The sequence below is a fragment of the Anser cygnoides genome, chromosome 2 (assembly GCF_040182565.1).
Source record: "Anser cygnoides isolate HZ-2024a breed goose chromosome 2, Taihu_goose_T2T_genome, whole genome shotgun sequence".
In the NCBI taxonomy this organism is placed as follows: domain Eukaryota; kingdom Metazoa; phylum Chordata; class Aves; order Anseriformes; family Anatidae; genus Anser; species Anser cygnoides.
Window position 1 is genome coordinate 114,453,841 of NC_089874.1, and position 21,345 is coordinate 114,475,185.

Consider the following 21,345-nt stretch of genomic DNA (forward strand, 5'->3'; position numbering starts at 1 on the left):
AGAGCAGCTGTGCGGAGTGTTGCTGACTTGCACTTTACCTCATGAATGAAAAGACAGAAGTTCTTTATGTCAAGACATTATATTTGCATAGCATTGATTGATGAAGACAGGATCTCAGCAATGGTGCAAAACCACCGAAGTTAAGGAATTTGTAGGTATAGAAAGGCAAGAATCACTTTTCATACAACAAGAACATATGTAACACAGCTTGTGGTGCCAGTTTATAGACCTAGAACAGGCTATCTAAAGAACTATTGAGATTATCCTAAATGCATTCCCCTTGAGCACTTCATCTTTCTGCGCATTATATGCCTTTCTTTCCCTCTCATACACTTCAGCAGTAAGAACGTCTGAGATACAATTATTTTTTCTTCCGAGAGGTGGATTGTCACACCTGGCTTGTTTTTACTGTCTTCCCTCCATCCCTTCCCAAAAAGGATTCCAACAAACATAACTGAATTTAAGGAAGTGTTCAAAAGTTGACTTCAGAACTGATTTGTTCTCATCTGAAATGAATTTAACTTACACATTCAGTCACCAGGAGTCAGTGACAGCTACAGGAGGAACTAGTTATTTGCTGTTCTGTATCACATGCTACAAACAACTGTTTTGCACAACTCAGGAGGCATACTATCAGGAAGTCTTATGTTTGTTTAAATCTTCAGGACTTTGGGAAGAAGCGAAAGAGCTAAAAAGCAACACAGAATACTTTGCCTGACAAGAACCGCTACGGTTTTTGCAACAGCCCAAGCTTTTTCACTTAGTAAAAATCACAGGCAGGCTTGCAACCTAGCTGAAGCTTTCATCGTCTAGGTATAGAACACTATCACAAAACAACAACAAAATTTAAAAAAAAAAAAAGCAGACAGTAGTTACAAATCTTATTTCACTTCCTACCGTGCACACAGCTTGTGTTAGATGCTTGCATCCCTGACGATGCTCGTTATTTACAGCATCAGCTCTTTGAAAGAAAAAGAGATTTAATAACATAAAGATTGGAATTATTTAAATCACTTATCAGAAATTTAAATAAAGAACTTACTGTCTCCGATACCAGGAAAGGACTCCATGCTCGAGTACTATCCAGTAGAGTTTCCAACCAAAAAATCGTGAGCTCTAAGAAAAACAAAACCAAACCCAAAAAAAAGTAAGGTTAAAAGCTGAAAAGTTACTAGTCCCAGTAAGCTTGATTGCTTGAAGGTGGCTACATAAAACCATCAGTCGTGAGGAAAACATTTTACCTGCTACATGTCATAAAATGGCTTGGGTTGGAAGGGACCTTAAAGGCCATATGGTTCCAACTCTCCCACCATGTGCAGGGACACCTCCCACCAGACCACGCTGCCCAAAGCCCCATCCAGCCTGGCCTTGAACACCTCCAGGGATGGGGCATCCACAGCTTCTCTGGGCAGCCTGTGCCAGGGCCTCACCACCCTCATAGTAATGAATTTCCTCCTAACCTCTAAACTAAATCTCCCTTCTTTTAGTTTAAAACAATTTCCCCTTGTCCTATCATTATCTCTCCTGAGCAAGAGGTTGTTCTCCATCTTTTTTATAAGCAGTCTTTAAGTACTGAAAGGCTGCAATGAGGTCATCCCAGGGCCTTCTCTTCTTCAGGCTATCTTGGTGGTCGCAAACATCTGAGAAAACTTTACAATTATAGTGCTATTTTCTTTTCTAGAATATGCCATAAGACAAAAGTTTTGATGAGCTTGCTATTCAGTCAGAACTGACATATTTAAACGGTGCATTTTTTAATTTTACAGGGATTATTAATCACCATACAATTCTACTTTGTAAGAAAATCAAAAGAGAAACAAAACATCAAGATATCTAACTGCAAAATTTTACCTTTCACAAGCCTTGGTACACAGTTTCAATTTAAAAATCAGCTCTTATATTTGTGTGTGTGAATAGGAAAATTTACACTGAAGAAAGCTTCTACAAGTCTTCAAAGATTTCATGAAGGAATAGAAAAAAAAATAAGCACTTGTACAAGATTTTTAAAAAAGCTCTCAAGGCGAAAAAAGTTCTTTGAATATCATAGAAAAACAAGCATTTGACTGACATTTTCCCTGAAAGTTTTAAAGATTTTCAGAAGGTGAACTTGTGGCAAAATATTAGTCATAAATTAAACACACACCTATTCAGGAAAGGAAAAGTGTTTTGCCCATCACAGAGATGAAGGCACAGGCTCCCTCATCCATCATCTGCTACTTATGTACACAAAATTACATACTAGTATATCTTACACGCTATTTTAGAAAAAAAAAAAATGACATACCTTCCACAGGAGACCTTCGTAACGTCTCAAGGGTTTGTTGGTAACCTGCACAAAAATTAAAGCTTATATAGGAATAGCTCAAAACTAGCCAACCTTTGCAAGTGGCATTTTAAATGGGTACAAAAGGTCTTACCTTTCCAGTTTTACCTCCCAGTATCAGTTTCATTTCTGCACCTTGGGCTAAATCAAGGGGTGTCTGATCTGTTCAGTAACCAAGACAAAGCATGAGAATTTGATGAAAAAACTAGATGCAATTGGCTTAAGATAATCACCCCTAACACTGTGTATACCCATTGGTCCCACAGATATCTAAAGTTTACTGGAAATGGGGAACCCAAGCTCCTCAGGGGCAGAAGATGAACAAGGATTCTGAACTTTAGTGCGCTGAGCTGCCCTACAGAGTTCTACCAGCCACAGAGGGTGCCTTTGCTCTTAGTTATTTAAGTTTGTTTTCAGCACTTCAGCTATGTAAAACAGTTCAGAACATTCACAGTTAGCAAGGTGGAGGTATCTTTAATCAGATGACGTCAAGTACACCATAACATCTGCGTAAAGATTTCCTGGACTTGCTTTCATGATTAATCTAATGATCAGACGCCTTTTCCTGAAAAGGCACTTTGTCTGGGTCATGCCTTCAATCTTAGCACTTTCGTTACCAGTGTCTAAAGCTCAGTGTTTACACCAAGAAAACAAAAGCCAGGCTTGTTTCATGGTCAAGACAGATAACAAGTAAGCTTTCTAGAAATTACTAAAGTAGGAAAATAAAAGCTTATATGAGAAGTATTTTGCCACAGGTTGTAAGTCTCCTGCAATTTAGTCAGTGTTGGACTACCTGTATTACTGATGCAGAGCTTGTAAAGCACTAAGTTTTTCCCTGAACATTAAGTTGTAAGTAACATACCTTATAGAAGCTGTTAAGTTTTTGTTTTCTCTTAACACACTTTATGTACTTTCATGTGGTACTCACCATTTTTGTTTCTTATTTTAGGATCTGCTCCACTTTTCAGAAGTTTTAAAGCACAGTGCTTATGGGCACGGTATGCTGCACAATGCAATGGTGTGTTCCCCATCTGATCTGTACAGTTGATATCAGGTGGTTTGGGCTTATTTAACTGAAAAAAAAAAAAAAAAAACAGTTTGGTTGGCTTACCAGTTTCCCCTCCCTCTCCAGATGTCACCTTCATCCTTTTGAAAGCTTGAAGTATCCTAGTTAGGAACAGTTGCGCAAGTTTGGCAATGAAACAGGCAGGTAGCAGATGTTCTGAGAAAGGAAAAGACTACAGCTATCAAGGAAAATGTTCAGCTGTAGTAAGGAACTCTTTTTTTTTTTTTTTGTATGCTATATCCTTCTCACCTCTTTCTCTGCTCAGAATCTTGCTAAGCTGCACAATGCCAGAGAGAACTCCCCAACACCGCAGTCAGTCATCTATATTGCTACATTATCTGACTTTTGGCCTGAGCCAAAACTTACTGTTTTTGTGCAAGACAATGGTCACAGTCTGAAAGTTAGTACTGGCCAGCACTAAATCTGGAACAAGTTCATGTAGCCACCCTTTTTCAGAGAATAAAGATTTTGTATAGTAGGGTGGTAGGCCTGTCATTCTCAGCAACAGCACTACTCTGAGCCATTTAAAAGTTCCTGGTATAGGCAGTCTGTCATACAAACAGTTCTGCTACATTCTGAAGTCTAACTACCACAGAAACTTAAGATTTGAGCAGCTATGTAACTGAGGGGAGGAAAAAACAGAGTTTTAACTGGACATGATTTTGAGAAACTGACCCTTTTGTCATCAAAGAAAAAGGTTATTAAGCATGACACCACTAACACCCCTAAAATACCACTATACTTCTGCAATATGTGGCTATTTGATGTACACATGTAATTATAGTTAAGCTTCCAAACCAAATGGAACTTCCTTAATAAAAACACTAAGTTGGTGTTCAGCAGTTTTAGGGGACTAGATTCACAAGCGCCTGATGACAATTCTAGAGAAACTCAGTTTAAGTCTTCTACATTAGCCACATGCTACATTAGAGAAATTATTCCTTAATAACAGGATTCCTGTGGCAACAATTTAAGTTAGCATCAGTATTAGCCACCTTAATGTGCCTTGTAAAGGATAAACTGTAAATAACAGTTGTAGCAGTTTAACTGGAAAGAGAAGTCAAGAAGAAACAGCTTGTGAAAGTATAACCTCATCAACACCAAGATCTCAAATACCCGAGTTCCTGAGCATGCACAGATTTTTACTCCTTCAGAGCAGCTGTTATATATCTGCCCTACCACTGCCCTTCAAAACACCTTTTAAGCCACGTGCCTGTGCTTTCAGCTGCTTATACCTTGTTACAAGGTACTTTTTGAAGGAAGTTTCACGCATAGACTAATTGAGATAAAAAACCCTCCAGCCATTCAGTGTATGTACAAGAAAGTTTTTGAGAAGTCACAGGAAGAATGCTTACTGTTTTTGACTCAAGTAGACTGAAGAACCCTGTTTAAGACAGCTACGAAACGTCTAACTTTTAGTACTAACTTTTAGTAGATCTACTGAGAATCTCAACAGAAGGAAAGCACAAGAGCCACTAGTAGGTTGACTTCAAGAAACCACAATAGGAGTAACTAGAAGCAGGAAAAAGAAAAAAACAGTCTGAAGTCCAATTAGAAGGTATGGAGAAACTATACGATTAAGTTATCTCTCCCAGACAATTGCGTTAAAATATGCACCGCAGTATTTTTTAGTAAAATTTTCAGGATAAAGGAGAATTAACAATAAAAAGGTATCTTTCAAGTAAGTGCCATTCTGTTCCAAAAGGAGGGCACTAGAGAACAAATTCTTGTCTATTATGTCTCACAAAAGAAGACTTAAGCAGCTAAAGAGGTTTCAAGAGTACAATAGTCTGCTAATTAAAGGAAAAAAAAAAAGGAGCAGAAAAAAGTCCTGAACATCAGTAGGCAAAATATAAGAAATTCTCAAGATAAAGGGCCATTCAGGAGAGCTACACAAGCTCTCCATTGAGATTTTACCTAAGGTTAGAAAAGTCAAGCAGGTTGTAAGTAGAAAAAAGTTCTTTGTGTTTCTTGAAGAGTCAGCAGTAGTTTTAAAATTGTAATGCAATGGTCACAGGTCCAATTCAAAGGATTCCAGGAAAAATCCATGTCACTACTAAAAATTCTCAGGCTAAAAAAAAAAAAAAAAAAGGTACTTTGAGATGTTTTAGAGGTCCACATATAGCTGTCCTCACAATCTGCTAAAAATATATACATATTTTAAAAACAAAAAAAGTTTTGTTACATGCCATATGAGAGACAGCACAAAGCTCTTTTTAACAAGAGATTACTATGAGGAGTCACCTTTTTCTATATTTTTCCCCCATATCACTTTAAGGCTTAGTCAACAGGCACACAACGTCAAATGCAGCAGGTGTTATGAATCACCAGAATCAAGAACAGACCACTTATGCCAGTGTATTAATTACAATTAGTACAATTATGCCAGTATATTCATGTACTATTCCTCTACATGAGGTACTCCCTACATCTCTGGTTCTCTCTCCAGTTCAGAGAGGACAGTACAAAAAGTACAGATAAGAATATCAAGGCTGACCCAAGATTTAAAAAGTTTCCATGCAGGGAGTTAGATGGACAAGGGCTCTTTAGCCTAAAAGGGATCAATTTAGATGAGGGAAAGATAACAACGGAATGCCAAATCATTAAACATACAAATCCCACAGTTGTGAATTTTCCATTAAAAGTAAATAGGAGCATTCAGACTGCTTTAATGTGTTACCTTTTAAGACTAAAGGCGCTAATCAGATGGAAAATGTTCCACACTGCACACCTGACATCCAAAGAAACTCTTCAGTACTCTCAAGAAAACTTGAGTTTAAGCACTGAGACCCTGCTTCAAAATCCAACTGGTTCTTGGCAGCCTGCTACAACTGACTCTGTTCTGCAAGCAGTTATCTAGCTGGACTAGGTAATTTGCAGAGGCACCTTCTGGTCTCAGTTCTTCGGTGATTCTGCTTCTCCCATAGCCTTACTATACCATGGTATTGTTCAGTTTAAATTACTTTCAATGTGTGTGCACACAGTCTTCAAGTGTTTCTCAACCTGGAACTGTGTTGTGCAGATTACTGTTCATTAAAAACTAGAGACTTCAGCTGCAGTGGTTGGTGGGAACAAAAGCTTACTTTCAAGACTGAAAATAGGCCATCCTGCAGTGGAAACACACTGCTATGTCGAGAGATCCAGAACCATTACACTGGAAGTTACAACTATATGAAGATTACTCAGAAAACTAACACGAAAGACGTAGAAAACCACTGTTTTGCAACCTCCAGCAAGGAGGCTAACAAACACCTGGGGCTTCAGCATCTTACTGATATAATATGGTGCACAGCACTAATATTCAGAAGTCACAGCACTTTGAAATGCAAGGCCCAATGTCCCTTTGTTATACATTAGCATCATACTTTCAACCACATGACACTGAAGTATTGCAAATACTTGAATCCTTACCAAAGCAGACAGTTTCCCTGTTTCCCCATCTCTTGCTGCTCCTAAGAGTTCTTCTTCCAATTTCCTTTCTTGTGTCCTTTCCACTGCTGTTTGGGAAAAAATAAAAATAAAAATAAAAATAAATACAATCAGTCTCAACGACCTGGCAGATATGTCTGAAGTACACAAGCCTAGGAAGAGAGAAGCATTTCCAGTATTATTTATTTGGGATAGGTATAAATGGATTATTTATTCAGAAACAACTGTGTCAAAGGCAAAAATCTGATGTTCAGAAAACTAGTAATATTTGACAAGACATGCGAGTATGTATACACACATGCATTAATTACTTTTAAACACTTATAGCCCAAATCCAGCCTCTAGTAAAAGAGAAAATGTGAAAACTACATGCCAACCCCATTATATCTTCCTTGCATTCCTTTCAATTTCTCTTCTATTCTTCCTATCATCCCACAGAAATTTTATTCTTCTCTTACAATCAGCAAATGAGCATTGGTAAGGACTGTTATCTCTGCAACTGAGCGTCAGATCAGAAGAGATCCCTTTTCACATATATAGTCTGCAGCATTGGACACAGCTCTTCAACATTATTTAGGGGCAGTACATAGTAACACTTGGAGGCAACAGTTCTTGGACTCTCCAAAACTGTAAATAATGAGGCTATGTGGGTATTTGGACACCACTTCCCTCACTTTCATCACCTTCGAGATGGTGGAAGAAATGTGGGGAAGGTTGGTTTTTGTTTTTAATTCTTCTTCATTTGGGATAAGCTCCAAGACTGCAACAGCAACCTCTAAATTTGATCTAACACTGAGTCACCTTTGCAAGCTGTTCAGAATTTTGCTCTTTATCAATCCTGTTGACAAAGCCATTTTCTATTCTTGACTTCAGCTTTTCCTTTTCCAGAGTGCTGCAGCTTTGACTGCCATGTACTATTCAGAACTGTATCAAGGATCAGCCCAACAAGATTGAAATATTTACTTGAATAATGCTATTAACATTTATAATACACAGCTCTCCAAGTCACTTGCAGACATACCATAGAAAAAATAATCTGTCAGTATTTTAGGAAACAAAATAAGTTGTATTTTTTCTTTCTAATTACCATATTTAGATAGAAAATTCAATTCAGCTTCTGTAACTTGCAAGAAAATAACAGATTTTAGAAAGTACAAGTGTTTAACAAACAATCTATAACCTATTAAAGTTACCTTCCAACATATTCCTTATGTCTTTATCATGAGTAACTTCTTTTGCTGTCTCTCCACTCCCATTAACAATAGAAGTATCAGCATTACGCTGCAAGAGTAACATCACCACCTCCTGGAAAACAATTTGAAGAACACTGCTTATCTATTCCAGTTGTGGTAAGGCCAGAACCCAGCTTTCCAGTTTTTGACATCCCGTAAGAGGAGTTGTACAATAACCTATCACCACTAACAAAAACAGGAAGGAATGTTTCCGAGAGATTGAAGAGCAGGACTAACTGCCACCTTCTCTTTCATAGCAGCCAGGTTGAGGGAACTAACAGGGTTATGGCTGAACAGACCCACTCTGATTTAAAAGCATATATGTGTATCATATAAATACTGAATTTGACAGATGAAAATAATATTACCGGCTCTTGGTAAGAGAAACCTTGTGGCTAAATAGTCACTCTTTCAGTAGGGCCAAGAGATTATTCATAGATGTAGTGCTAGTTTGGGAGTGATGATAGGAAGCAGGGAACAAATCAAACTAGTCTCACATCACAGACATGTATGAAGCCCGCTAGTTCTACTTATCTATGAAAAAACAACCGTTCCAGACACCGAATGGTCAAGTCTGTCCTAGTTTATATTTCCGCCCCTCCAGAAGCCACTGAGATTAAAATAAAATGTGTTTTCTATCTACGTAACTATACATTTAATTAGGAGGAAGAATTCCTACTCCTCTTACTCAAACATACCAGGCACAAATTGACCTGTTGTACTTTAGCAGTAGATGAGATCTGCTAGCAGAAATCTTTACACTGTCTTCCACATGGTAACTAGCACCTGCAGCTACAGATAGTGCCACACTTAAGCATTTTCTCTGGCATTAAGCAGAAGCAGCGCAGAAGCACCAGTTAGTTACACAACTGATGCACAGTACGTCAGTGGAAGACAAATACTACTATTTCTTTCTCTGTCCGCTAGCAACACTGTCACCACCAAAAAGCCAAAAAAGATATGACAAAGCATACCACAGAAAACCACAGACCAGTCTTCTCTTGCCTTCAGAAAAAAGATATTTGTACCATGTTTTTGTTTTGGACAGAGTTATAGCAACTACGCAACGTGCCCAGTTCTTTTGAACACTCTGTACCAAAACAAATGATAAGTCTTTTTCAGAGAGATGCTGTATCAATATCTTTTTGAAGTGATCTTACTGCTAGAGTTTCCTTAACAATCCTATGAGTGAGGCTTAAAAAAGCTAACACATTTTACCTTACGTCCTGTGAAAGCTGCACGATGGAGCGGAGTGTCTCCCATGTCGTTCAGCACATTCACATCTGCACCAGCCTAAATGGCAAGAGCAAAAGACATCTGAATGTCCTTCCAACAGGAACTGTGAAGATATTCCCTCTGACTAAAGGGGGCCTCATGACAAAACTGGATCAGAACTTCATACAACCATACTGGAAACAAAGGTGAATTATGTATGCAAGACTCACAGCCAGAATTGTACAAATTGCTTCAAAAAGAAAAAACCTCTTGTGTTTTTTCCAGGCATCTCTTTCGCTTTTGAGAAGGTAAACAGAAAAGGTTAACAGTTTGTAGGATTGTTTTTTTTAGTTTGTCTGTTTTGGATTTTTATTGTAGGGTATTTTTTGGTTTTTTTTTTTTTTTTTTTTTTTTTTTTTTATTCTCTCTAGCAAATACTGTTGCACTTTCACTTGAAGTGAAAACATCCTCGTCAGCATTAAGATGGTACCTATCTGAAACGTAACCTGTATCTCCTCCCTTCCCTTCTATAATCTTTGGCTTGAATACCACTTCCTCTTGTCACACGCCTTCCCCATCTCATACTGTTTCTCTGAAAGGAAGACTGCTTGGCATCCTGCATTGGAAACCAAAAGCTCTTACCAGTCTTTCTGTAAGGAGTTTTTCTATACTTCTTTACCTAACCCCTCAGAAGGTCAGAAAGTGGACAGGACATATTTACCTTTATAGCTTCCATCTAGATCACATAATTTAAATCAGACCACTGCTGTCTGACTCTGGTTCCAGGGCCCTGTTCCTGACAATTCCTCACTCGCTAAGTCATTGAGCACAAAACCTAGGCACAAGTACAGAGAGCACACTACATATGCCTAGCTTTCAGTGGGGCACAGCCTCCTTTATTATTCCATTTATTCTTTAAATAATACCCTTTCAAGAGCACTACAAGCTATGAAGAAAGCACTTAAAATTACACACGGTCTTTCATCTCTGGAAGCGCTGATAAATACGTTAAGTGACAAAACTTTACCTTTTGCTTTAAGTAGCCCTCTTGGATTGAGAACAGCATTATCTACTGAGCAGGCATGTAGGCTAGAGAAGAACTTCTCAAAGAAACGTCAACTTTGTTTCCTGCTTTAGAGTCATGATTATGGATGGTAGCCTTTATTCTGAATGAAATTCAAGTTTAGATTAGCTACCTTTGTATTTGAGACTGTTCAGCACATTCCTACCATCTACAGCAAAATCTTTCAAACAGGAATAAGGTATAATACAGGTAGGATTGGTTGAAGATTCTGTGAGAGATGAGGGGAAAAAACTCAGCCAGAAACAACTCAAAACACAGCGCAGATGTGACTACAAAGATACGAATAGGTTAGGTTTGACCACAAAGGTTAACAGTTCATCATTTCAAAGATGTAAGAAAGAAATTATGAGTCAAACTACAACACGTGCCTAGAAAAAAAAATGCATACAAGTTACTCTGCACAAAATTCTGCAAATACTTCTACACAAAACTTAGCTAGGTAACATAAGTGCTTGCACCTGAAACATTTTGGACTTTCCTACAACTCACTAAGTGAAATTTCCTAAATTATACACTTCATGTACCACATTAAGATAGATCAGGCCCTCAAAGCATTTTAATTACTAGTATGAGATGCTGCTTACTATCTGCAGAAACCCATCGCTCAGACTTTCACAAGCACATGCCCATATACCACACAATGTCTTTCACTCCAACATTCAGATGGTTACGTGGATGGCGCACACGCTTAACGAGAAAGTCAGCTTAGTACTGCTAGTTCTGATAAACACTGTTCAAAGTAACAGCTGTATACTACTGCAGTATCTCAGAGACTTCCAATGTCTCTATTTTGGATCCTTGTAAACTGTGCTGATCTTAATACTGCAACTATTTCACTCCTTAGTTTTAAGGATCAGCTTAGTTATCTCTGTTACCTGCTGATAAACTGTAGGAGTGGCTCCATCTCTCTGCAACGAAGACTTTCTTCTATTGCAAAAACCTGAATAAATACTAAGTTCTTCTACAATAACAAATATTTTTTAGCCTTACACATTGAGGCAAACAGAAATATACCTTCAGCAAATCCTCTACCACAACAGCATGTCCAAAGTAGCATGCAAGGTGCAGAGGCGTCCAACCCATGTTAGATTTACTTCTGCCTAAAAGACACAAAACACAGTCAGGTAAGTTAACTTTTGGTCTCACAGCACGAAAAAGACCTTGTCATGTGCTCGGTGGTTTGTACATATGCTCATTCTTCACAGTAACAGAGGAACAAAGAGGCTGGAACCATCAGTATTATTCATGCTATCTGAACTACTAAATTACTATGTGGTTTGAGAAAGTAACAGATTACAATCCACAAAGTCTTTCTTAAAGAGCATTTAAAGCACGTCTTGGAGGATTGGCAGTATGATTGAAAGTCAAGAACCGTCCTACAATCACTTCTTTAGGATCAAGATACTAAAGCATTACAAATTACTCCTAAGTTGACAAACCCCTGTTACTTGCCCATTGCAATGCTCATATGTGTTAAGAAAAGATGCTTTGTGCTATGTTTTTACTAAGCAACAGACCCACAGCACTCTGAGTGCCACCTAAAAGCTATCACTCTGTTTGGAAGCAAAATGAAAATAAGGCATTAGAAAATAATTTAAGTTACTTCCACCTTCGTGTTTCCCTTTTCATGTATGCTTAAGTGTTGAAGTTGGGAATGTGCACAATGTGTTTGCCATGAGGAAATAGGCCACTTGCACAAGTTAAAAAGAACTGCTGGACTTCACAGTTTGTCATTCTCTTTCTGCTCTCGTTTTACAAATTAACATTAGAATGTAGTTAACAGCTGAAATACTTTCCCATTTCTTATGATTGTTTCCAGCTAACACTTCTATCTTCTATTGGCCATTTCTCTCGTTACTTGTTTCCTCCTTCTCTGCTCCTTCTATTGTTCCAACCCCAGATTTAATACCTTCCCCTCATCCCAGTCTGGCCTACAAAAGAATTCCTGCTCTATATGACTGATGGGCTCAAGTACCACAGAAAATAAATGCTGCGTGGATCACTAACTCTGGGGCTATGTATGCTGGATAACACACTAAATGGACACCTCACTTCAGTAGAGCAGGAGGTTCTTTCACAGACCACAAAAAGGGGCCTAGCTGCACTGAATTCATACAGTTAGCCCAAGACAGTTCTTAGTTTCAGCACTGACAAGGCAACGCTGCTGCCAAGGATTTCAGTCATGAAAAATTCAGGAACCTGTCCAGATTTGCAGTTCTTATTCAATAAAGTGCCAGAGGCCCTTGTTCTGCACCCACTCAGTGTTTGCATTTTTGATGTTAGCCAACGTGTTACTTCTCAACCTCCAGGCATTTGTTACTCCTCTTCAAGTGACCACAAATGTTTGCACTTTGATGTCCTACTTTATTTATTTAACAACAGGACTTCATTACACTGGGAAGAACACAGGGATAGAAAAGTAGACTAGCACAACAACAAACAACCTCCCCTACCCAGTTCTTTGCTTTGATGGCAGTTAGCTGTAACTCTCAAATGTTACCATTTATTTACAGAATGAAGGCAAACTAGGCAGTCACATTTTGGTTGGGGTCTGTCAGGCTACTCTACAGCCATTCAAATGCATATTGTGGCATGACACTATCGACCACTGTCTTTATTTCACAGTTCTGTGGTGTTTTTTTGTTTGTTTGTTTTAACTTTGCAAAGTCCTAAACATCCTATTTTCTTGAATTTAAGATGGCCATAGCAAACATGACCATTTTGGATGAAACCGTTTGTTGGTGTTTTAATGTGGATATTTTTTTTTGAAGCTGGTGAACTGAGAAAACTGGAAATGGAAGTTCACACCACTTAGCTGGATCATCATCAAGCAAATCGTGCTTATCTGCAAGCACTGACTGACTAGAATCCAGCCACAGCACAAAAAGTGTGAGAAGTCTAGATTTATTTTCCCTTCCTTCACTTTGTCTGAAATTGGGATGCTTGGGACCACTGTTGTTAGACTTCATGCTTGTGTATCTAGAGAACAGCCTCAGAAATATGGTCAGCCTTGGAAAGACAAGACAGGTTTTATAAGATGTTGGAGGAAGGCTTTGACACCCAGGCACGTTAATCTGTCAGACTTGAGTCTCCAAAGGCAAGCTCAGGAGAAGTTTACGCTACCTCCAGTACAGCCTTCCACCTGCTCCAGAAGTACTTTATTCCAAACCAAGTGTCATTACCACATCAGATGCAAGTCCTGAAGGAACTGCGGCAGTATTGAAGACAATCCCCATACCCTGACTTTCTAGGGAGATCCAGAAGGCAATGACGGAAGGACAAGAGGCTGAAGAGAGGAAGATTGAGGGTTGCAAAAAGTTGGTTACAATCTACAACCTGCATTTTAGTTAATCATCATGTGGTTATGCAATTACTATCTGGCAGTACCCAACAGATCAGGATTTGTAGCAATACACAGTGGTTTTGGTAATGAGGAGGCAGTAGAGGCTGGCTCGCTGGAATTTGTCTTAGACTATTTTCAATGGGATACTCTACAGGAGGAGAGTTAATTGAAACAGCCAGTCTCCAAAGAGTGACTGCGGAAGAACGGAGATTTAACTCAGGTTTCACACAACCAGAACAGTTCCTCCAGAGAACGCTTTAGTTGCACTTCTGCCCTCTAACATTTAGAGGAACCATTTAGAGGTCATAACAGAGATTTCACTGCATATAGATTCCCTATCCAGATTTAGTTTAACCTAAACTATCACCAGCACATTCCCTCTAGTTTCCTAGACATAATACATTTGCAAGCATGTATTAGCTGGTTGGCCATGTATTACTGAACTGAAAGAGCAACAGCTAAGCACCATCTACCTTGCCTTTCATTAGGTCAGTCTCTTCTACCTAGCTACAGACTTTCACAATACCAACACTCAACTGTGAGCAGGAATGCTGAACAGAGACCAATTTGCTTGACATAATGTAGGACTGCACATTATACGACTTCATTATGCTTTCTCGACTTCAGATTATGTTTAGGAACACATCTGAGAAGCTCTGCAAATGCCTCCAAGCACTTTTTTTTTTTTTATTCCAGCTGTTTAGACTACACACAATGCCATGAATATTTACAAAGGACACGGTTGTGAGGGAGCAGGATTCTAGTTCCTTCAAGCTCTGTCTAGCTTCCTTTTAAATTATGAACTAGCTCGCTGAAGATGAAGTATCAAGGGTCTGGGTTTTACACACAACTTGTTTTTCCTGAGGTGAACACATTAACTATTGGAAAAACACAGCCACGAATGAGTAGCCAAACAAAAGGATGAGTAAACTGATGATTAAGAACTAGAGTTGGGAAAGGGACAGAGCTTATTTAGATAACAGCCCTCTCTGCTCTCTAGGGCAAGGTGTTCCCTCTTTTGAGGCTGAGAGGAAGCATAGCTGCTCTCTCTCCCCTCAGTGCAATTGTCTCAGTGTTGCTTAACAGTTAAACATTGAATTGCCAGGCTGCGTAAAAAGAGTGGAATATACATCCACCGTTTTGAAGCAACCAGGAACATACTCGTGTAAAAAATATAAAGCTGATAAATGAATAAAGAAATAGGGCAGTCTGCTACTGCTAGCAAGCTTGCTGAGCCGGCCCCGGTTTGAAGTTTTAACACTCAGCAAGCTTAACTATGTGAGCTATGCATATGCCAAACTTTAACACTGGCCAAAGACCCAGACGCAGACAACTGGCAGTTTTACTTTCATTTCCCAAGTGACCTAGTACACTACACAGCAAAAACTATGCCTTTATCCCAACTGTGCTCACACGTGACAAGAGATATAGCTGCTGCCATTACACGATAATGAAACATGGCCCTAAAAATCATATCTAGCAGAGCACAAATACAGTACCTGATCTTTTCTGCAGCCTTGATGGAGACTCTACCTCCCAGAACCATCCCATGGCACCATGGTAGGTTTTGTTTAATATTACAGAGCTCCGAAGCTGACATAAGCTTGAAGGTAAGTAGAAAGAGGTACTGATTTTTTGTCTTGTTGACATTTCTAGCTTCCGCGAATTACTCAGAGTTTCTGCACATACTTCTGTACTCTGCTTTTATGCTCTCTCCCCTATGCAAGTATGGTCTTAAGAGCCACAGGGTAAAAACAGTTGTATAAGGTTTTTTTTATTACTCTATTGAGCACTCCAAAGAAAACAAGGTTATACTGTCAGTGACAATTCCACTCTCTGTGGCTTCAACAGTGAGGTTAAACATTTGAGGAGGGCTACTAACCTTTACAGTTGATATCAAAGATTATTTCTCCTTTGTTCATGGTATCCAACAGCTGCTTAACTTCTTCAGCATTTCCATTTCTAGCATCATGGAGAAGCTGCTGTTCTGCTTCAGTACTCATCTCTGATAAAGACATAAAAGAACCAATTTTGCAATGTCTTTGCTATAAGATACGGCTTACTATTATCTCACTTTTCTCCCTTAGATATCAACACCAGTATGAGAAAGATAATTATTTCCTATGTTGAACACATTTAATGCACAAGCTGTTCTCAACTGTCCAGCACCCAGTCATGCCCCTAAGAGGCATTAAAATTCTTCATATTAGCAAAGCACTTAAGCTTTTAAGAGGCAGTGGGGGGTGGAGACAGTGGAAAAAAAAAAAAAAGTTGTACACTTTTTAACCCATATCTTCAGAATTAACTGAGACTTATTTTACTGCTAACCTTGGGGAACAGAATCCATATTCACATGGAGGCCTCAAATACCCATCAGGGACTAGTATCATCAGTTCCTGGATCTCAGATACCTGACCCCACAAACCTGACTTGAAGGGGAGTCAGATACTCGAACATTTTTGCAGATTTGACCTTCTTTCTAAGAAGCACAAGAGTACAAAAAGAGGAGTCAAAATTTCAAAGCAGCCTCAGAAGACTCTGATACACAATGTATTACTGCCAAAACCAACAGTAAGAGAAAAGCTTGCCCAAACTTAACGTCTCCAGTTTTGGTATCTTCACCTGACACACCAGGCTTACCAGAGCCTGATGAATCAAGATTCCTAAAGTCGGTTAATGATTACAAGGAACATAACTGGTCTAACACAGTTAGTTTTCCTATACTAGCCTTAAAAAAGAAAAATGCAGTCCCACAACTTGTTTACACTCTGCTGCATTGGAGAGGCAGCTCAATTGCACCACACACATTCAAAACTAAAAACAGATGCAGGGAGCTCTTCCACCGCTGTAAGATGAGAAGCTACTCAGCAAGAAAAGACAGTAAGAGCACTGGGTAAGCAACAGAAAGCCTGTAACAGTAACAGATCTTGTTAATATCTGAGACTGGAGAAAGAAATCCAGAGTAGGATACAGTGCCAAGAGGCCAGCAACAGAGAGAAGAGCTTTCCTCTACTTTTTGCTCAATCAGCAGAGGAAGGGAGAGAATCAGTTTTCAGAATGAAGGCTTTGCCAGGGAGAAGGAGGCTCTTTTCTAGCACATTTCAGAAGAACAAACTGGATCATCACCTGCAAGCTATCACAGACACAGCATACAACCTTCTTCTCCAGCAGTGGTTAAAATACCCGTTTGTGCCTGCTTTTCAGTTCTGCTAGGAAAAACAGTGCTAGTCCTTCTAGTAAGCCTTCAAGCCCTAAAGCTACCTTCTCCTTTAAATAGGAGTCTACCCACTTGTCTGAGGCAACACAGCGGTTTGTTTTTACTGGGACAGGTATAATTTTCTCCAGTGAATCAGTTCCACCAGTGTCTAGAGAAAGATCGAAATCAAGTATGTTAATGTATTAGCAGTCTGCAGTGTTTTTTCTGAAGCTGAGCAATGCTCTTTCAGTGGGACATGGAACGCAGCACTGACAATCACACAGGCAGAAGCTTCAGAGGATAGTTAGAGCTCATGCTGCTGGCTTACCCAGAGGGGAGAGGGAGGGAAGGAAGCAAAACTCATCCTTCATTACACACACACACAGTATTTCTTTAGCAATTTCTTAAATACATCAGCTGAGAGAAATATACTCTTATCATTGCTCCCTACCATTTGTCAACATCTCACACACACAGCAGGCATGAACAGCAATACGCTTCCAACACATTAAGAACCAGCTGTTTCCATTTGATATTGACGAGAAGGAAAAAAAGACTGCTTGGGAAGGAAGCAAGGAACTGATCCAAATGCACAACTCTTGTATGCAGCAAGGCCAGTCGTGTGCATGAGCAGAATGTTAAACGGCTGCGTTCAGCAGAGAGCTGAATCACTCGGTATAACTACTTACATGATTTCCCCCTCCCCAAGCGGTCATTCAGTTAAAATCCCCGTGACTTGTTTGTACTCTTACAGCAAATATTACCAGTAAAGCGATGTGTGTGGTAACACAGCTGAGAAAGGTCTGTCTGCTTCGCTGTTTCAGTCCCCAAAGCTTTTGCTGCTTAGGCCAAGTCTCCGATTTCAATACACTTTGTAAGCTTGGAGCATGCAACGATGCAGAAGAATGACCGTCTGGCTATTAGTCATAGTTAGAAGGATCATTCACATGAAATTGTTCCTACTTCTGGGGCTGGAAAGTGAATCTGCGTGCAGTTACTATGTAAGTGATACAGAGCCTGAAGTTTTAGCTAACTAGCTAAATTAAGTGCCTAAACGAAGCCGACAGCAAAGGGACTCTTAACAGAACTCAGCATAGTCTTCAAAACACTGTTTTAAGCAGTATGATTTGCTCCTTAATGGAGACGAGCAACTGCCAAGAGAATTTTGAGTGGCAAGCTTACAGTACTGAAAGAAATCAATACATAGGCACTCAAACTCTGTGTGCTTACCGTTAAATTTCATATGCCTGTGTTCCACTGCGGAAGGGTATTTATTGTTTGGTCACAACACCTACCATCAAAATAGCTCCAAAATCCTCACCTACCAGCTTTGAGGTACTGAAACAGATCACCAAGGCAGAAACTGAAGAGTTTAGTTCAGATTTATCACTCATGAGACACTACTACCAGGTTAACCTATAAGAATCGTGCTGCCTGAACGCAAAGCTACCAGCCACTTCAAAGAGCAGGCATCTGTTCACAGTCAGTGATGCTGCCAACATTAGCTTATTCCATTCATCAGCAGATACAAGTTAAACTGCCTTTCATGGCTCCTCGTTGTGCCTCCTACTGTTGAAAGGCTTGTACACTAGTCTATACGGTCACTGCTATACCATAAGAAAACAACACAAAAATAACACTTATTGCCTCCAAAACAGTCAAGATGTGACTGCGAGGCACTCCCGTTGAGCTCGTTAGTACCACCTGAGCAGTACTTGACTGCTGCTTCAATCTTATTCATTTAAGAGGGTAAAAGAAGAGCATTTAAGATGCTCTGCTTTTATCTTCCTCTATGAATTCTACACCAGAGTGATTTTCTCACTTGATTACAGCACCTGCCTTCTCATTGAATTTGTTTCCTGACACACACTAGAGAGCCCAGGTTACCATTTTGTTTGCACACATGCTTAAGGAGTTTTTCAGGTACCTAACCACAAAAGGCAACCTAACAGATGCTGATATACAAATTGCAGTTACTCAACTGCTGGAAGAATCCAAGTGAAGAAAAAAAAAGTAGCTGCTTTTCTCACCAAATAGTCCACGAAGACCTAAAGCACTGTCCCTGACCGAGCAGCAATACTGCTGATATCAACCATTTGCTTTTACGTTTTTTGTCTCCTGCCAAGGCCTTCTGCCACATGTATACAGCCCAGAACAGCAACAATACATGCTAAGAAGAACATGGCTGGTTTGCACTCTGCTGCAGCTTGACAGGGTTGCAAGCAGCAGGAACAGGACTGGCACTGCCCAATTTAACGTCGAGGCTCTGAGTCAGCACCTACCGGGAGTGTAGGAAGCTTTCAATTCATGACAAGCAGGAAGGCTGGCAAGGAGCACAGCGTTGGCTAGTATTTCAGGAGATCTCCCTCTAGCAGCGAAGATCAGACTCCTGCAGGAGAGGATGATACTTGCTTAGGAAGACTTTTTACGTGTCCCAGCAAGCACGCCTCATGGAGCGATGCTCGTAAAAGCGGCGGACAAGAAGCACCCAACCACACCGACAGAACCAGTCTACAAACCCACACGGCAGACTGCACAACAGGGGAAAGAGCCGGGATGTCAGAAGCGCCTGGCGATGTTATAGGGGAGCAGCAGCTACCTTAACCTCCAGCCAGAGGGTTCAGCGCGTCTCTGTGATATGTCACGGTGCCTCACGTGCCAGCACTGCCTACCTATCACAGAATCACCCAGGTTGGAAGAGACCTCCAAGATCACCGAGTCCAACCTCTGACCTAACACTAACAAGTCCTCCACTAAGCCATATCACTAAGCTATACATCTAAACGTCTTTTCAAGACCTCCAGGGATAGTGACTCAACCACCTCCCTGGGCAGCCCATTCCAATGCCTAACAACCCTTTCGGTACAGAAGTTCTTCCTAACGACCAACCTAAACCTCCCCTGGCGCAACTTTACCTCCCTGCCTGCTCAGCAGCAGCAGGTGCAGTGTGCTCAGCACCCTTGCTGGGGCAGCAGGCACTAAACCGACCCCTAATTTCTGGCATCCCACACGCGGCTCGCCTCCGTTCTCCAAACACTTTTTCCAACCCAGGCACCTCAGCCAAGCTCGCAACGACCGACACCAGGCCAAAAGCAGGCGGGGGCAGGCGCAAAGGGGCCACAGCTCCAGCAGAGCCCACCGGGCCCCCGCTCCCCAAACCCAAAGCGTTGGGGCTGCCCCACGACGGGGCCGCGAAGGGGGGCTCGACCCCGGGGGAAAGGGGCGGGGGGGGGGGGGGGGGACGGACGCGGTGATAACGGCAACCCGAGCTCCCCAGAGGCCGCCTCGCCTCCCGCGGAGGTCAAACCCACCCGGGGCCGGGCTGAGCCCGCCGCCAGCCCCGCTGCCACCGCTCCGCAGCCTTACGGTCCGGTGCGGTCCGGTGCCCGCCGCCGCCCAGCCCCACGCGTGGCCGCTGCGCGATCCGCACCGGCACCGCCGGCCGCTCCCCCACGGCTCGGCTCGGCTCGGCTCGGCTCCGCCCCGACACCGCCAGCCCGCCCAGGGGCCGAGCGGGGCTCCCGGCGCCCCCTCGGTGTGTGGGGACGGGCAGCCGGCTGCGACCGCCCTTCGTGGGGCGGGAGGAGGAGGGAGAGGCGCGGGGCGGCCTCACGGCTCCGTCCCCCCGCCGCGTCCCCTCAGGCCGCCATGGGCGGGGAGTGAGGGCGGTGTGCCCGCGCAGCGCCAGGCGGCCTCGGAGCAGGCCTGTGGGCCAACAGCAGTGTTGTGTCGCCTGTGGGGGGAGAAGGTGGTTGTGGAAATCGCCCTCATTTTGTATACAAGTGTGAAAACGAGTAAGCACGCAGGTCCTACAAATAACACACGGAGAAGCACCCTAAAAGAGGAGGTGGGGTGCAGGCTGAACTACTCCCCCGCTTCACCCACCATCCTGCCCTTATTTAATCTCTCCTACCTGCTTCGCCCAAAGCCCGTATCTTGCTTTTCTGCCTTTAGCACCTAAGAGGGGTTCTGCGTTTTGAAAGGTCCCACGGTGCCGCTGAAATCCTGCAGGGACTTGGAAAGGAAGCGGGGAAGCTCTGTGGTGTGGAGGCATGGCCAAGGCTGTGTCACATGCGGGAGGAGTGCTGAAAAAGCAGGGCAGGAGTCACAGGTGCCATGAGAAAGTATCTCAAAAGATTAGGATGAAACTCCTCTTCCAAAAACGGGCAAGTTCAAACCTGAGCATTTATTGTGAAACTCTTAGGATATAAGTAAAGAGGCTTTTTTTTTTTTTTTTTTTCCCTTGTATGTAGCTGTGTGTATCTTCACCCTCCTAAGAATGAAGAACCAAAAGAAAAAAACAGCAGCTCCATACCTACGGACATCACACAAATCTACTGTGTTTGGATTTCTCCTGCTTTTCATTAGTTCAAATTAGTTGACCATTGTTAAGAGACCTGCTTCCAGGGATGCTTCAGCAATAAGTGCACAACATCTGAGAGGCTTCAGTGAAGGAT

The 21,345-nt window shown here is 41.5% G+C and overlaps 1 protein-coding gene across 9 annotated transcripts in view; it reads right to left on the reverse strand.

Moving 5' to 3' along the window:
- The window catches only part of OSBPL1A (oxysterol binding protein like 1A), a 77,837-nt gene extending 57,017 nt beyond the window's left edge, over nucleotides 1-20,820 (reverse strand). For 2 of the 9 annotated variants that reach the window (XM_066992864.1, XM_066992871.1), the window contains exons 1-12: nucleotides 20,200-20,499; nucleotides 19,171-19,277; nucleotides 15,575-15,697; nucleotides 11,364-11,449; nucleotides 9,269-9,343; nucleotides 8,012-8,123; nucleotides 6,801-6,886; nucleotides 3,252-3,396; nucleotides 2,418-2,485; nucleotides 2,285-2,329; nucleotides 1,043-1,116; nucleotides 898-961 (exon numbers count right to left, since the gene is read on the reverse strand). In XM_066992864.1, the coding sequence (XP_066848965.1) occupies nucleotides 898-961; nucleotides 1,043-1,116; nucleotides 2,285-2,329; nucleotides 2,418-2,485; nucleotides 3,252-3,396; nucleotides 6,801-6,886; nucleotides 8,012-8,123; nucleotides 9,269-9,343; nucleotides 11,364-11,449; nucleotides 15,575-15,695 (876 nt within the window). In that variant the 5' untranslated portion in view covers nucleotides 15,696-15,697; nucleotides 19,171-19,277; nucleotides 20,200-20,499. Of the gene's footprint in view, nucleotides 1-897; nucleotides 962-1,042; nucleotides 1,117-2,284; nucleotides 2,330-2,417; nucleotides 2,486-3,251; nucleotides 3,397-6,800; nucleotides 6,887-8,011; nucleotides 8,124-9,268; nucleotides 9,344-11,363; nucleotides 11,450-15,574; nucleotides 15,715-19,170; nucleotides 19,278-20,199; nucleotides 20,501-20,801 lie in introns of those variants that run through there. The other 7 variants (XM_066992867.1, XM_048080051.2, XM_066992870.1 and 4 more) reach the window with 7 other exon arrangements.
- Between the last annotated feature and the right edge of the window lie 525 nt (nucleotides 20,821-21,345).